This window comes from Schistosoma haematobium, chromosome ZW (genome assembly GCF_000699445.3).
Source record: "Schistosoma haematobium chromosome ZW, whole genome shotgun sequence".
Lineage (NCBI taxonomy): Eukaryota > Metazoa > Platyhelminthes > Trematoda > Strigeidida > Schistosomatidae > Schistosoma > Schistosoma haematobium.
The window spans coordinates 59,452,920-59,471,719 of NC_067195.1; the positions used below are offsets into that span (position 1 = coordinate 59,452,920).

The 18,800-nt window shown below is 37.2% G+C and overlaps 1 protein-coding gene across 2 annotated transcripts; it reads left to right on the forward strand.

Annotated features, from left to right (window-relative positions):
• The first annotated feature begins 3,600 nt into the window (after nt 1–3,600).
• On the forward strand, nt 3,601–18,730 carry RMT2_1 (Arginine N-methyltransferase 2). 2 transcript variants are annotated; one of them, XM_051211907.1, is made up of 4 exons: nt 3,601–5,897; nt 7,503–8,081; nt 13,404–13,738; nt 16,365–18,730. In XM_051211907.1, exons 1-4 carry the CDS (start codon nt 5,781–5,783, stop codon nt 16,504–16,506), a joined length of 1,173 nt encoding a protein of 390 aa, XP_051072030.1. In that variant the 5' UTR covers nt 3,601–5,780; the 3' UTR covers nt 16,507–18,730. The 2 variants fall into 2 exon arrangements, with proteins under 2 accessions (XP_051072030.1, XP_051072029.1); XM_051211906.1 differs by having other exon boundaries at nt 3,601–3,791; nt 5,729–5,897; nt 7,503–18,730.
• The last annotated feature ends 70 nt before the right edge of the window (nt 18,731–18,800 follow it).

Genomic DNA, 18,800 nt, shown 5'->3' on the forward strand with positions numbered 1-18,800 from the left:
AACATCCCATCAGTTCTTTCGCGGAAGAAGTATTATTGTGCAAGGTGTTCCATAAGACACAGTTCCCGAATAAGCGGACTCTAATGTTCTAGAGTGGAAATTCATAGAGCAGTCCTTGGGGCGCAAGAACAGTGACTCGATAAGTGGTGCGAATAACCATGAAGGACGGGGATTCTATGCCCCGAGTGATGAAAATAACCTTTCCATCCTCTTACACGGTGTCCGCCACTCATCAAGCATTTTGTGTCAATGGATGTCGACTGCATACGCGTCCGGGCGGGTAACATAATGCAAGGATAAAGCCCAAAAGTAAGTTGGATCTGAGCAATTCTTTTGTGGACTGTCAAGATCATGGAAAAGGTAGAAGGGGGGTAGGATATACCAACTCGGAAAACGCTGTGTAGGTAGGTTACCTATGCATTCACACACAGCTCGTTTGGACAATCTGGACGAGGAGGCTCACGCGTTTCGAATTGAAAGCATAAACTGCCTGTATATGAACCCCGTGAGCTAACCGAATAAAATAAATGAGTAGCGTGAACTAGATAATGCTAACAATCATAATGTGACAAGAATATCTGAAACATAAATATCTTCACAAATTGGGGAACAAGGGCTAACAATGCTTGATGTGCATTATTACTATCTGTATAATACTAGTATAGTCTTTATTTTGCAAAGACAGGAAAACAGAAATGGGGTGCTGAGTAGCTATGTGTCTGTGATTTCTCTTGACAGTACATCAAGCGTACACCCAATTTGTCAACCTTGATGAATCTTTATGGTGTTCAGTAAGATTGTATAACACCTCGTGGTTTTCAGTTGGGGTTATCTATAGGAAGCCCATTGCTGACACCGAGTTCGACAATCGTATACTGGAAGGATTGTCCCGTTCTACTCGACTCGGATACACTCAAATCCTGATACTAGGAGACTTTAGCCTTCCTAAAGTCAACTTCGCTGAACATACGTATATTGGAGGTGACAAGTGTGCTGAATCTCGGTTCTCCAACCTCACTGAAAATATGGGATTAGTCGTAAATGTCAAGTCAACAACTCGTCGGAGAAATAGACAAACGCCGTCGTGCTTAGAATGAGTATATGCAAACGAAGAATTCCCAGTTGACAACCTCTCGCCCTTGGTTCCCCTGGGTAAAAGTGGTCATGCGGTCATAGTCTCTAATTTCATCAACAAAACTGAACTAAGACATCCTACCAGCAATAATAACTGGAATTTCAGATGGCTGTGTGTGTCATCTTTGTAGGAAAATATACAGCAGGTTGACTGGGAAGCTCCCCATCAACTTGATGTGGATGCTCATTAGGATTTTTTTACTGCACATGATCCTATGTGCTTCAAAGCAGTCCGTCCTGAAAACGGTCATCAAATATCAAGAGCAACCTACAGTCATGAAGAATGGCACCCTTCATTTACCAAGTGTCAAAGGCACTACTGGGCGGAATATGAACAAGCTGGCAACAAAAACCCATACAGGCAATTCAAACAAGCAATGAATCAACTCACGGAGGCAATGAGAGAAGACAGGCTTCAGTACCAGATAAAGCTCATCGACAAATTTATCCCCAATTCAAAAAGCCTATTCTGTCATTCATCCTCTCTTCGACAAGCCAAATCCAGAGTTTCTCAGCTTTGCATAACTAACTTGCTTACCGTGGTGGACAGATGGACAACCATCCTTGATCGCAAGGGGGAAGGTTAACGTCATATGCCTTTACTTCTTGAAAGTTTTGATAGAGCCAATTATGAATGTCCTGTCACCAAACTGAAACAATTATGTATCAAGTCTCCACTAATTGATTAACTCACTTCACATCCAAAAAATCTACACTTTAAGGCAAGGTTAACTTCAATTTTTCCCGGGCTATGGAGTGTTTTAGTGAGGTCCCCCAGGGTTCAGTACTAGGATCTCTTCCTTTCTTAATTCATATAGACGATCTTACACAACAGGCATCGTCAGAGTTATTACTTTTCTCTGATGATGTGAAACCCCGGAGAGTCGTTTGCAGCCGAGAGGGTAATCGGAAATTCAGGTGGATCTGTTGTTGTTCAGACAACAGAGAACTTACCATTAACACTTCAGAATGTAAACTAGTCCATCTAAGACATGCTGCAGACTTCGGTGACTCCTTTATGGGGGTGTCTCAAGTTGACGAACCCTTTAAATCTCTGGATCTTCATTCATCAAAGTGTAAGAGTATCTGAGGTTACCCTAAAACGACTTGTAGAATCCTAAACACTTCTAAAAATCCCCAAAAAACACCTACCTAAGCCCAGTCTCAACACAAAACTTGACGGTAAAACCCTGAAACTATCGACACAACATAGTAGATGGGATAGTAGACGCACCTTCTACTCTCTAGAAGTAGCCAAATATTGGAGATTGCTGCCAGGTTATCTAGTCCAAGTGACATGTTGTTGAAGACTGAGGACAGTGAAGTTGCCACAGGTATTCGGAGTTTGACAACGCTTCAACCAGCAAAACCTTACATAAATCGTACCCACCAAGTAAAATCAAAAGACAGAAGCGAGGATGTTGGAAGATATATTTGATAGGCTATCAATATATCGAGAATCGACTGATCCAGAATGACTAGCGATTGCAGGGGATGTTGAGCACGGTGTTCCCACTCGTGATCTGGTATGGATGTATGACCAAGAGCCCCCAGCTAGGTGAGTCCATTAAAACTAATGTGATCAGCATCCAATGTCGGAAACTTACAGAGCTATTTATTTTGGGGATTTATTTACCGCTACAACAGTAAGTCCATACAAATTAATATTTTTTGTCTTTTATCGCTAAATATACCTAGGTTATTACTTGGAGGCATCAGTGATACACTGCCACTAGATACAAAAGTCCGTTGGGCGAAAGCTCCTTCTATTCCGTTCAGAAACATTTGAAACCATTTATGAACTTTCCCATAGAATGACAAACGAATGAAATTTATTAACTCGATACGTGATTGTGTAGTGTCAGTCATTATTTTAAGCCCATATACCTTATTCTAGTTTTTGGACGAACCATTCTATTCATTCTACTTGAGTCATATTTTGACCTTGTTAATTATTCGCTTATCAATCTAGATTGTTTTTTATATGAACGTATATGTGTGTACACTTCATGTCCCATGATTCATCACATGTCTGTAGTTTATTTTGTCTGCATATAAATATTGAGTAACGCTTAATTAAAATGGAGTTGGCTTCCCAGCCATCCTCCCTGTGCGTCATTTTGCTTGGCTCTGTTTCATTCACTTCATATACAAAATATATGTATTCACAAATCAATTCTCGTTATTCGACTTATTTAATTCCGTTATTGGCTAACGCGATTAAGTCGACGATTATATACGAGAATAGGTGATAGCAAACATTCGTACGATCTAAATAGAAGTCAGATCAAACGGGCCACTAAAATTGACACTCTGTCTCTCAGCCCATTAAAAAGACGTTAGAACGATCGAGAGACAATCACTGTTACGACCAACACAATGCATTTGGGTCGTTGTCCTTTCAAAAATTGGCGATGTGTTGGTTGAAGTATTGAAGCTGACCTAGCCAAATAACCTCGTGGGGCGCACCTTTTGAGTCTACTCGTGGCTGGGACTTTCAAGGGTCTCGCTACATACTCCGAGTGTTTATGTACAACCAGAAATATATTTAAACCCTTCCTGTTTATAGTCGATATGTTCAAAATAACATAGTGATTTTAAGGTTTAGTCAAAAACTTGAAAGGATTAGTATTTTTTGAATTTTGGAGGCGGTACGAGTAATTCGAATTTGAGAAATTAGTTTTTTAAACTGGCTAAACCTTTTATTAAAACGAACTTCACCGTCGTGGGAGAACCAGTCAGTTGGCTTTTTTCATCCAACAGCAGCTGTATACCATTTGACCACTTTTTTTCTAATCTAAGGGTATATGGCGTAATGTTTCTCTGATTACCGGTACAAGTAGTGAATTATAATTGCCCGTTAAGGTCATGAAAAGCAAGTACTTGAATGCTCACGACAATATTTTGTCATTTTACAGAGCATTAGGCTGATGTTAACACATTTAGAGGTTGACTGGATGTATCTCAATACCTTCAAATATTTTGAAAATAGTAGTTATCTGAATACTTGTGCTCTCTTCTCGAGTTATGTAAAGTGGTTTCGTCTGATTTGCTACTAGGCGCATGAATAGTATTTCATAAAATGAGGTAAAAAATATTAGTCATGAAGAGTGTCTGTTAAGCTGTTACAAAAGCAAGGTGCGTTTTACTATACCATTAACATGATTAAACTTCTGAATATAGCCTTGAGTATTGCTCATGGTGTGGCCTCCTGATAAAACCACTTGATTTGGTTTGGCGGCGCTGCCAGTATTCGAGTCCTCACACAAATCGAACGACTTGTGTAGCGTATATACATGTTTATGTGTTTAGATAATAATAAATTATATTGAGGTATAAATTCTAAACATTTGTTGACGTTTTCAGCCAATTGATATGACTGCATTTAATTAATATACTATATATGGAAGGGTTATACATGGCCCACTGGGTATTTGGTCATGTGGGATTTTATTTGAATTGTAAGGATTGTTTTTCTAATCTGGCGAGTGCACGTTTTAGGATCAAAGTCCTAATCGATTAACATCCTGCGAGCTGTTGGTTTGCTAAGTAGCTTTGTTGGTTTCTGAATGTCCAGTCCACTTTTTCATTTTCTCATTAAATTCAGTGTCAAATAAGTTTTCGTATTATTTTTGAAATTTGTGTACTAAACTTAATCAAGCTCTTTAAAGATATTTTTGGTATTCTCAAACGCATATGCTGAGCAAAAACTAACGTAAACACTTATGGTCAAATTTATTTTACTGCGCAATCAGTTTTTAGATGCGTCAACATACATTTATTACGTGGTGTATACCTCAGTAGAACACATTCTGCTGTCTTAGTGAGTACACCCATTTGCCTCCTTTTCCAATATAGTTAATCAAGGCGAAACAAACAAGCCCACCAACTTGCATCTGCTTAAAATACTACATTTCAAGACAGTACAAAACAAAAACATACGTACTAGATGTAAAATAAAAACTTAATGATCAGCAGTAAGCTGTCAAATGGTAAGGAACTATAATTAACCTTCGTCTGTCAGAAAAAAATTCAAGCTATAGCTTTTGAGGATTCATTACTAAAACACTAAGTTCGATCGGTATTTAGGCTGAATGCGAATCGACTACGGTAAGTACTCTTAAATGAAACTGCTTACATTCTTTGTTGTTATCTAATTGTGCTAGACCCTACATTATTCCCAACAGTTTTTTTTACCTGCTTTGTAAGATTTTTCCTCTGACGAGTATTGTTGCATACTAGATTGTTCTATTTGGACTTCGTATATGGTTTGGACCGGTGGTTTTAAAAAAAAAACTGAACATCTAATTTATTGAAAATAGATTTGAAATTCTATTTATAAAAAGCTTAGCGATTGGAATCAAGTGGTTTCAGTATTCATCCCTCAATCTGGTTTGATTATCATGGAGATGTTAGTCACAACATCCAAACTTTGATTTCACTCGTTTAGTTCTTTGCAAATGTAATTTAAGATTTAGCTTATTGTATTCTTTTTTGTTACTATCTAATAAAAAAGTTTTGATTTCCAAGGTATATTCTACGATATTTTGGTTTATTTTCCTTACAGACTTCTTTAATCTATTTCCGTTTTAAGAAATAGCAAAACTTCAGTTTTTTCCCATATACTCACATATTTGTTCAAAAAAATGTACGAGGTCCAACCGCGGCAAGTAGATATTGCGCTTGTTATCGCATGCCACGACGGCAATTTTGAAGAAGTCAAGCGATTGGTAGAGGATGAAGATGCAGATATATGTTACCAGGTTTGTTACAGTCCTTTTCCTATGAGTATCACCCTCATTAAATTTTGCTTACATCGATATCTTCGTTATTTTTCTTGTGGTAACGTCGCGTTTGGTCTGCGAACGTTTCTTTTTAAGTCTTACTCTTATTAGTGCATTTAAAACTGGCTAGTGATTGATAATCGTAGTTTAAAGCTAAGTAAAACTGGAAAAATATGTACTTTGGCTATTTATTAGCTGAATTTTATTATTCAAAACTAAGTGAAAAATCTAAGTTCATTTAACTTTGTGTTGATAAGTGTTACAAGTTGAGATTGTTTCCATCAAAAAATAGGGGAAAATTATGTTGTAGACGATGATTCATACACTATATAAGTTAAGTGTACGATAACCAGTGTCAAAATATGTCTATGGATTCTGTCACGAACTATCAGTATGATGCCATGGAGTTCATTACACTTGGTTGCCCAAACCGTTATAAGTGGAGAAACTTTTATACACACAAACGTAGTATTAAAAGCTGAATGTTTTTACCACTAAGTCACGACACAACATTTATTGATGTACTGTCGTAAATATTCCTGATCGATATTCAGCTGTATGGGCGATCGTAACGGTTTTAATTTTGGTCTTCTTTTAACTTGTTTTACACGAAAGTCGTTTAATTACTTTATTCGCCATAGGAAATGCTCAGTGCTTCCGAACTCCAAGTAATTTAAAATATCTAAGATTGTAATGTCACTAGTACGATTAAACACGAAGTACATGACTAGAAAATTGTCTTGTAACTGTAGGAAATAAACAGTGAGGTTTTAAAAATGTCTTAACGAACGCTCATAAAATATTGTGACCTTTGACTTCATTGTGGAGTTAAATTTAGTGAAGTTGTTGAGTCACTTTTACTATATGATCAACCAAGGCTAACTAGTAAGGTTAGAAGTGGTGTTATGGAGTCATGTTATGGTTTCAAATAGTCTATATTTCCCAGGCATCAATGTCAAGGTCGGACTTGACAGTTTCAAATAAATTGAGCTTTAGGTAGAAAGTTAGTGATAAACGTATTTTTGTTGTATTTCAATGAGTAGAACATTTGTATCCTGACGTTTCGTGACTTGATGTAAGCCACATTTTCAGAGTAAATAAGAAACCGAAATAAATTAGCACAAGTTTGAATAGTCTATATTTTACAATTCTTATGCCCAAAATCACTTTCAGCTATATGATGTTAAAAGACTATGGAGACGACGGGATCAGCGGAAAAGACATGACTGTTTCATAACGATTTGATGCTTTTAAAAAGCATTCAGGTACCAAGGTGTGATAATAATTACAACAAATCATGGTACTGAGATCGAACTAAAAACAAATATCCCTAAAGACTTTGTACTACACTTATATCTTTACTAAAAGTTTCGGATTTTATAGAACACCATCAGAATACTAAAAATTTGTGTGTTCAGACCTGAGTACTTGAAAATATACACTTCGAAAATTACAGGCAAGATTACTTAGAACTCGTTTCGACAAGGTACTTAATAATCCCAGTTAAATATACACATTTAGCATTAGGTGTATGCGCAATCTTGTATTACTGTAATATTTGCTTTTCCTTCGTTTTCTACACAGGATTTTAAAACTGGAATGAGCGTTTTAATGGTTGCGGCAGGAGCTGGACACACAGATATTGTAAACTATTTATTATCAGAAGGTGCCCCCTGGAATGCAGTTGATCGAAGCTATTTGTGCGCCGGGGATTATGCCGCTAGAAATAAACAGCAAGATTGTATTGATATCCTGATGAATCATGCAGTTATGTCTGAGTTACTTTTGTGTATTGCAGTAAACAAGTCAGATGCAGGAGAGTCTTTGAAAAATGTTGATTCTATGGATCTCACTACTACTGTGAACACACGTGCAAATAACTCTTCAGAAGCCCTTAACGCTTCTTACCTTTCTAGTCGACTGGAGTATTCTGATGACAGAAAATGTCTCATTGACACTAATACTCATCTAGCTGTAATGATGGATTGGGAAACTCCAATAATGGAGAAACATGCAGCGTGGATTTGTCATGCAGACGAAATAGATAGTACTATCAGTTTACCTATTCGAGTTTTAAATATTGGATTTGGTTTGGGGATTGTTGACACGGCTATACAAAAGTATTCACCTGACTCACATTATATAATAGAAGCTCATCCGGAGGTAAGTTTTAATTCAAAAGGTATTCCTCTAGACATAAACATCAGTGAGCAACATCTTTACTGCTGTTCCTTATTCCTATCTTAACTTCTGTCCTTATTTCAGCTGCAAATCTCCTAGTTCATTTAATTATGACTAATTCAGTTGTACTTCGAAACTTTACTAAAGTACAACAAATAATCTCTCTTGAGTGAGATGTCTGGTAGATATCTACAGCATAATCTAAAAACGATAAGTTCAATATATTTCCAGACATAATTGCTGAAAACAGTTGAGTGAAATATATCCTTCGGACGGTTTAATTATTCATTATTGTCAGAAGGGGTTTGTGGAGATTTTTTAGAAATTTTCACAGATTGAAATCATGAGTCCCATACTAGGACGAAACGGCCGTCCAGTGATTCCAGGTTTTCAATGGTGGTCTAGCTTCAACTGACTCATGATTTCAATCTGTGAAAATATTCATTATTGTGTAAGATAATATTAGATATTTTTCTCATATCTCAAGTCAACCATTAGAATACTTCGTTTCCAACTGAAATTGACAACTACTAATAAACATGTATTCTTAAACTGTTTCATAATAAGACATTCTCAATTTTTCGAACCTTTAACAGGTTAGCCTCTTAGATTTATAAATGCTTGAGTGACGTTGGCTAGATTCGTACCATACTTTCGGGGTTGTTTATAACTGTACAGGCATGGGATGAAACCCATAAACCTGAAGTTTTGAAGTAAGTTTAACGCCATTCATTAAGTCGGTGAAATCCAACACCTTGTATTCTCCAATTTCAGTAAATTCACAATATAGCGTGATCACTGTTTTCTTTCATGTAAGAGTATCTACTCAATTCCTACTCAGTTAATTTCATGTCATAACTTTCTATTAGAATATGAATCATTCTTGAAACTAATCACTGATGGGCTCTGGATTATCACTTAGCCTAATATTTTTTTCGAAAAGGGAAAAGCAAGAAACTTCGATACAACACGGCATGCAACAATGGAATCACACTTAACGGAGAAGCTTTGGAAGATGTAAAAACCTTTACATATCTGGGCAGCATCATTGATGAACACGATGAATCTGATACAGATGTGAAGGCGCGGATTGGCAAAACAAGAACAGCATATATACAACTGAAGAAAATCTGGAACTCAAAACATTTTTCAACCAACATCAACGTCAGAATTTTCAATACAAATGTCAAGACAGTTCTACTGTTTACTGGGGCTAAAACCTGGAGAACTACGAAAGCCATCATCCAGAAGATACAAGTGTTTATTAACAGTTGTCTACGCAAAATACTTCGGATCCCTTGACCAGACACTATCAGCAACAACCTACTGTGGGAGAGAACAAACCAGATCCCAGTGGACAAAGAAATCAGGAAGAAGCGCTAGAAGTGGATAGGACACACGTTGAAGAAAGCACCCGAATGTGTCACTAGGCAAGCCCTCACATGGAATCCTCAAGGCCAAACGAGGAGGGGAAGACCAAAGAACACATTATGCTGAGAATGGAGACAGACATGAGAAGAATTAAGAACTAGAAAGGAAAGCCCAGGACGAAATGGGTTGGAGAATGCTGTTCGGTCGCCTTTGCTCCATTGGGAGTAACAGGCGTAAGTAATATTTTTTGGATATTAGTTTATATAAACGATAGTCTTCATTGCCCGCTAACATCAGATAGAGTATCTTACAAAACCAGAAAGCTCTAAACAGTGTCGTTCCGCAAATGAACTAAAGTTCAAAATGTTAACCTTTAAGTTCTGATTTATTTACTGAATGTTATCATGCTCTTTATGAGACTATTGGATTTCACGTCAAAGGAGCAACAATCCTTGTAGTCTATAAAGTTAGGTTCCTTTTGGCGCAAACATGATATTCATCTTTGTTATTCAGGTATATCACTTGGTATTTTGATAACATTTTATGTGCTTCTTTGATCATGAACTACTATATTCTTCAAGTTACTTGTGAGCTTAGGTACAATTGCTTAAGATTTGAAGACAAAAATCGCTTGTAACTAAACGTAGATTCAACAATCATCGACTTCCAATCTGGTCTACGTCTGATAACATCTCAAGCTGCTGAGTTGCGCAATCTTTAGAACACCAACCAGATGTTTAGATAAACCGACGTCGTCATGACCACCTCATTTTCTACCCAGTGTCGACATCTAATACCCCGTTTGAAATCCCCTGCAATGATATTCGTAACGCATGATCAAGTCACTAAAGTCATTGAATGCCAACAGTCCTTCGGAAACAATGATGATCAAAAACAGACTTGCTGCTTATCCCCAACTCAGAGACCAGGTTTCATTAATAAAGAGCAAAACTGCTCTCAACGACGTGTTGCAAACCGGACCTTTTACAGCTAGATTGATATTGTGACTGTCCCAAGGATGTACACAATTGTCAGGTCCCTATGACTTTCATTATATGTGAACAGATTTTACCCGTCATGCCACTCTCGGCACTCACATGATCACCCAGATTCGTGAACTTTTCAACTACTTCGGACTGCTTACCGCAAAGAGTGAATGCTAGCAAATGCTCTCACCAACCTCGGTTAAATACTTTCCTTTAAAAGATGAAATGTTCATACCATTCTTACGGACGCAAATACCCAACTGATGAAGTACGATTTGCATAGATTGTGTATCATCACAAAGCAAGACAATTTTATCCGTATACTCCAGATCGAAGAGTCTTTTTCCTGGTAGTAAACCTACATCACTACCATCGGGACTGCTTCCAGAATGTCATCGATGGTAGAGTTAAAAAACAATACCGAGATTTGCCAACCCTGTCAAACCTCACTGCTGAATCAAAAGCGAGCATAAAGGTGGTCGACTGCCGTTACTGCCTGTAGTATTTGTATATTGGACCTTGAAGGTATTAATTAACTTCCCAGGCACACCCTTCTACTCCAGACAATCTCAGAGTACATTCCTGTCCAACGGATTAAACGCAGCCCTAATATCAAGAAACACAACGATTGTCGGCCTCCAATAAGTATAGCAATGCTCTAAAATTTGATGAAGAGTGAAAATATGGTCGATACATCCATGATGTGATCGAAAATCAGCCTGTTCCTCCCGAGTCAGTCTCGTGAATTTCACACGGTCCAATTTCTCTCAAAGCATTTTGTAACCGAGTCTCTGTTGTCATCTTTAACTAAAAATCTAGTATGAATATGCAGTGGTTCAAGCTACCAATTTTTCCAAATAATAGAATAATTTAAGTAAACGAAAAATAGTGTTTATAACAAATAGTCAACTTCCATGGGGCAGACAGTACTATTGTCTGTCCCCTGATAAATTATCATCCCCCATAATTTTTGGGTTTACAGTAACTCATGAATTTTTATGGAATTTTGTCTAACCATATTCAGTACCAACAGTTTTCCTATGACTTGATCACATTGCTAGTTGGGGTAAACAGCTAGTCAAACTACATTGAGTATTTTAATAACAATCGTTTATGCTGGGCACTTTATTTACTAACTTATCTGTACCAAAACTAAACCTGTTCATAACGTAAAGAATGTCTCCCAAAAGTCTTTAAATTAATTACCGGTTACCAGCGCATGTTTGTGTGTAAAAAGTCGTTAGAAAGAGATGGTATTTCCAAATCCCCTACTCTTAAAATATACATAACTGGCCGTAATATTTTCCTTGTTTTAAGATGCATAAAACATCCTAACGATCGAGATATACCACTTCAAGTACATTAATGGGACATCATATACAGTATCAATACTTAGTGAAAACGTAGCACCTGCTTTTCCATGCTAAGTACCCTCATCAGAAAGATTGGATTTGTGTTTGGTCAATCAGCTACAACGTAGGACCAGGCACATATATGCATCGATCCAAGTTGTCATGCATCACTAGCACAATAAGATGAACACCAAATTTATAGCAGTCACTTCAATGGTAGTAATATGTAAAAGAAAGGTTGCATATAAGGATATACTAAAGGGAGAAAGAATTAGTTCATAGAAAGGAAAATATCAGGCAATTTTAATCTCACAATTTAAGGGAAGACATAGAGTGCACACACCGACATCATTGTGATCGATCCTGAGCCATGTCATCAAGTCTCCAACCATTGGTTACGATAGTCACGCGGACCCCAACCAAGTAGACTGCATCTACCAACATGGCTCAGACCAGAAGTCAGTGACTTCAAGCACTGACGCCACGTTTTAGTTTGGCCACTCATAACATTCTTCCAACCATCTCCAACACCGGTTAGCATTGCACGTCGTGGTAATCGGTGTTCAGGCATACGTAACACGTGGCCCAACCATCTCAGTCGATGAAGATTCACAACCTCATCAACTGATTTACCATCATTCCCTAATACCCTGCACCTAACCTCACTATTACTTACCCGGTGATCCCAGCAGACGCTAGCAATATTTCTAAGGTATCTGTGGTCAAATATTAGTAGCTCACGAGTGTCTTCTACTCTTAATGGCCATGTTTCACTGCCGTAAATTAAAACAAAACGAACTGCCTCGCAGTATACTCGTCCCTCAATTGATAGACGGATATCTCGCCTTCGCCATAGGTGACGTAAGTCGGCAAAAGCTAAGCGAGCTTTTCGAATCCGTGCTGAGGTTTCGTCAGACACTAACCCATTAGGGCTGATCAGACTTCCAAGATAAGTGAAGTTGTCAACGCGTCCGACCACTTCATTCCCTATCCTTATTTCAGGTGTTGACGCAGACCAGTCCTGGAGCAGCAGCTTGCATTTAGAGGGAGAGAAACGCATCCCAAACATCCTGGCATTGTTGCTCAGTGCTACCAGAGCACTAAGATGAAAAATCATGAGCACCACTAAACATATTGGTTCTAATGCAAGTTTATTTCAAACTATTTTACAACCGTGAGTATAAACAAATAAAAAAGTGCTATCGTTCATTATGAAACCTTCAATGTTAATAGGGTAATTTTATAATCCTGGTAACCAAAAGTGTTACGAGGTTTTTGTGTGCAGCTTTGTTTTACGAATTAACGGAAAACCAATATCACTGATTTATTTTCTTATCCCTTTATTCATTGTTATAAGAAGATTGACACTGTCTGTTTTAAATTCAAAACATTATTTTTGCTTGTTGATTGAGGCTTTCAGCCGTGCCTCAAATAATGAATAATTGGGATTACACGTGACTCTTAGAACGTTCATGGGGTGGTGACTGTTTGAAAACGGCGTTTCTTACTGCTCACTCAATATTGTTTCGGTGTAGAGCTTATGCTCGGTTAACTAAATTTTATAAATGCCTCTACTAACGTAGCACTGATTGTAGGTGTTGAAGAAAATGAAGTCCGAAGAATGGTTTGCTAAGCCAGGCGTCAAGATAATTCCAAGTAAATGGCAAGATGCGGTCGTCTTACTAGCCAAAGAAATTGATGACGGGGCAATTCCAAGGTTTAGTGGAATATTTTTTGACACATATGCAGAGGACGATAATGATTTGAGAGAATTTCATACGTGGTTACCCAAACTTCTTTCTATACCTAATCAAAAAAGTGTGGGAGATCCATCTTTCTCAGGAAGGTACTCTTATTATAACGGTTTGTGTCCTGACAATGTATTTTTTCACGGAGTCGCATGCGAAACAATGAGGTTGCATTTAAAAAGGTAATTTGCATTCTCGATTTTTAATTGGATAGCATGAATTCAGTTTATTAATTTCTAGACATACTCCTTTTTAAAGAGAGCAAGGACAAAGATTGGTGCAGAATAATATGAATTCATTGTATTTCGTTAGGTTCTCATCAGCTGCTTACAACCTAAAATATTTAAAATTCAACATTATTACAGATATTGACATAGTTATACATCAGAGGGTGATGAAGGATGAATATATGTAACATGATGTAGCAAAGATTTCGTTAGAGTTAATGAGGTCATAAAATTTTGTCTCGAATAAATAGAGTTTGAGAGGGAAAGTTCCGGAACATTGAAATAGTGATTACAACTCATGAAAATAGATTAATGGTAATAAAGAAAATATGAATTGAAATCAGTCAGTTATATATGATGTAATTTAAACTTCAGAAAGAGTTGGAATAATAACGCAATAAATAAATAAGTATACATAGGTCCGGTTTTAGACGTTTGATTGCTAATGCTTCAGAAGGTTGTAGCTTGATTGCTTATTAATTACGTTGAAGGACTTCCGTGTATCGACTTCGTTTCCTGTGTCAAGGAAATGCTTTGCGATGGCACTGTTGAATGCTTTCAATCCATTTGATGCTAAACTTTTCGGAATATGTTCTTTGAATCTGAAGTTTAAATTACATCATATATAACTGACTGATTTCAATTCATATTTTCTTTATTACCATTAATCTATTTTCATGAGTTGTAATCACTATTTCAATGTTCCGGAACTTTCCCTCTCAAACTCTATTTATTCGAGACAAAATTTTATGACCTCATTAACTCTAACGAAATCTTTGCTACATCATGTTACATATATTCATCCTTCATCACCCTCTGATGTATAACTATGTCAATATCTGTAATAATGTTGAATTTTAAATATTTTAGGTTGTAAGCAGCTGATGAGAACCTAACGAAATACAATGAATTCATATTATTCTGCACCAATCTTTGTTCTTGCTCTCTTTAAGATAATAAAGGGAACTATGTGTATGAAAAATACTCCTTTTTAATTGGCAAATCCCCTATGGCAGTAAACAAAGGAAAAATTGGTCGAGCTCTTTTAAAACCCTTTGTATAAAGACTCAGTGAATGGTTTTAAGGTTACTTAATGCAAATTTAGTAATGGAATTATTGTCCAGATTACAAAGCTTAATGGAATTACTATCATTAATTTGCAGCATTTCCCTAATGAAGTGAAGCGAGGTACTTACAGATTAGCTACACAATTGATATACCGGATGAACTTAAGTATCTTTCCGCAGTATGCTACGCTACTGAAGTAGCACGGTAATAAGACTGGTGACCGTATGATCGAGTTTATATTGCCGCTAGATTGGATATTCGGAAGATCGGCTATACACAGACTAGACCACGTTTTATCAGATATATGGCTCATGACCAAAAATAAAGAACCAGAGTAACGGGAAACAATACTTCATTCCTGATGGTTACAATAAGTCACTCTGTGGACCCAGAGTAGAAGCCAATAAGAGAATCACATGTTTAATAGTAAACTGCTTTTCTGTTTGTCCACACTCAGTGACCAAACACATTTACTCTCACTACTACACATCAAGTACAATACAGCCACTTTCCTGATTACTGTTCGTTCTCACACTCTAGAGGTGTTTGATAGTCTTTTGAAGTGTAATGACCAGTAGCAAGCTGTTATAGGAATATATAGATACGTCCCGTTGCCTGTGTCTACTTCTATCGATGACAGCGTAAATAAAGACCGTCTCTGATTTTCTCAGGTTTGGTAACTTTAGCTAGTAATATTAACTCCCTAATAGATAAGCTAAGTTGAGTTGAAAGACTGGAGCAGTTCAGATGACCTATCTACTCCTGATTCGTCCATTAGTCATGGTAGAAGTATTTAATCAGTTGATTTTCTTAATATCAAAATGAGGATCGATAGTTTTCCTTAATATAGCATTTAGATCTATGTTGAAAGTAAAATTACAGAAGTTTCTGCAATACACAAATGACTTTATTGCGTACGATTCAAATAGATTGAATAGTTTTGATCAGTCCTTGAGATATAGGAGTAAAATGTTCAGAAATGAGGGTTGATATCTTCAAAAATGCAATTTGACATACGTACGTCATATGACATTGCGTGTAAGTAACTTAGGTCTGTGGGTTGCCAAAAATCAGTGGCTTTTAAAGACTGTACAAAATGTTTTGTAGTCACTAAGTTCCATTAACTGTTGTTAAGCGCTTGCGAAAACCTAAGATAATGTTTCTATGGGTCAGATGAAGAATTATGTTTAAAAATCAATCTGACTTCCCATCTTATTTACGAAACGTTGGATAATTACTTATAATAACCATACTAAATTGGAAATACCATGGATCCACGAATTTTCAATCTTCCTCAGACAACTGCACATACTATATCTTTCCCTGTTGTCGCTTTTTCCTATTTATCGTCCACTATTATTGGTTGTTTTCGGTTTTTCCTTGCTCTTTTATTGTAAACTATGACGTAATGGTTCTATCTCTGTTTATTACACGTCCATTATATGTAAATCCGAACACTTCTGGTTCGTGTTTGCTGGAATTTTAATACAATACATATATTTTTCTTATCTAGGTTGGGAATAAGTTGTATATTTGACCCAGTTGCTGTCGACGTTGCAGACCAAGAGATGTGGAAAGATGTTTCTCAAAGATATTGGTATTTTGATACATATTTCTTGCCAAAGTGTACTTTTGATCCTGGTGAAAAGGACTAATAAAGTTTATTCCGTCAAAACACAATGTTTTGTTTGTTGTGGTTTTAAAACAGCAGTATGCTTTATCAAAGCGCTGATATTTTCGTATACTGTTTCGTTGTTCCCAATGCATACACGTGCTTAAACAAGTTAATTTTGATTCAATGATTAGCATTGATTTTATCATTTATCGGCAGTGTAGAGGAAATGGGTCGAATCCTTTTTCTTGCACTATATGGTACACAGTGCTTCTAAAACGGAGATTCACTGTTAATTCATGGCTGTTCGACATAACGGATAATAACGAAGTCTAATAGTCAGACTTTAATTTCATGGGTTTGTTATTGACCTACAAGAAGTCATTGACGTTGTAAATAAATTTTAATCATGTTTGTTATTTTGCTTACTTTCGTTAATTGGGGCATTGTATTAGTAACTAAGGTTCTGTGAATAACTATCATTACTTCACATTATTCGAATCAGTCCAACCGATCGTTGGAATATTTAACGACCACACATTTCCTCCGTTATAACACTATAGATAATGTTTGGTTTGATGAACCTCATATTTCATAAATCATCCATATTGATTCATAATTCAATTAAGATAAATGATAGTAATTAGGCTAACTTGATAACGAGGGTGAGCTAATTAATGCACCCTTTAATTCTTGCTTAACTCTTCCGAAATATATGCGTATTTTGGATAGAACACAGCTTCGGTAGTTTAGCTTCGAACCCATATTTGTTAAGTTTAAAACAGTCTAACAAAATATAGCTTTCCGGCAGAAGTTTGCATATTTTTAATTATAACTCAAAATCCCTTATAACAATCGTCGGACCGATGTCACAATGGTATTGATCTTCCAGGAGGTCCACTTATCGATTTAGAATACGCAGATTGCATAGTCCTGTTTGGTGAAGACACTGATAAAATGCAGTCTTTTGGTAGCACTAAACAACAATGCCAGGATGTTTGGGATGCGTTTCTCTCCCTCTAAATGCAAGCTGCTGCTCCAGGACTGGTCTGCGTCAACACCTGAAATAAGGATAGGGAATGAAGTGGTCGGACGCGTTGACAACTTCACTTATCTTGGAAGTCTGATCAGCCCTAATGGGTTAGTGTCTGACGAAACCTCAGCACGGATTCGAAAAGCTCGCTTAGCTTTTGCCAACTTACGTCACCTATGGCGAAGGCGAGATATCCGTCTATCAATTGAGGGACGAGTATACTGCGAGGCAGTTCGTTTTGTTTTAATTTACGGCAGTGAAACATGGCCATTAAGAGTAGAAGACACTCGTGAGCTACTAATATTTGACCACAGATACCTTAGAAATATTGCTAGCGTCTGCTGGGATCACCGGGTAAGTAATAGTGAGGTTAGGTGCAGGGTATTAGGGAATGATGGTAAATCAGTTGATGAGGTTGTGAATCTTCATCGACTGAGATGGTTGGGCCACGTGTTACGTATGCCTGAACACCGATTACCACGACGTGCAATGCTAACCGGTGTTGGAGATGGTTGGAAGAATGTTATGAGTGGCCAAACTAAAACGTGGCATCAGTGCTTGAAGTCACTGACTTCTGGTCTGAGCCATGTTGGTAGATGCAGTCTACTTGGTTGGGGTCCGCGTGACTATCGTAACCAATGGTTGGAGACTTGATGACATGGCTCAGGATCGATCACAATGATGTCGGTGTGTGCACTCTATGTCTTCCCTTAAATTGTGAGATTAAAATTGCCTGATATTTTCCTTTCTATGAACTAATTCTTTCTCCCTTTAGTATATCCTTATATGCAACCTTTCTTTTACATATTACTACCATTGAAGTGACTGCTATAAATTTGGTGTTCATCTTGTTCAGTCAGTCAGCTACGACGTAGGACCAGGCACATATATGCATCGATCCAAGTTGCCATCCCTCATTAACACAACAAGATGGACACCGGGTTCATAAAGTAGTTAATTCAGAGGTGGTAATATATAAAAGAAAGGTTGCATATAAGGATATACTAAAGGGAGAAAGAATTAGTTCATAGAAAGGAAAATATCAGGCAATTTTAATCTCACAATTTAAGGGAAGACATAGAGTGCACACACCGACATCATTGTGATCGATCCTGAGCCATGTCATCAAGTCTCCAACCATTGGTTACGATAGTCACGCGGACCCCAACCAAGTAGACTGCATCTACCAACATGGCTCAGACCAGAAGTCAGTGACTTCAAGCACTGACGCCACGTTTTGGTTTGGCCACTCATAACATTCTTCCAACCATCTCCAACACTGGTTAGCATTATTTCCATCAGTA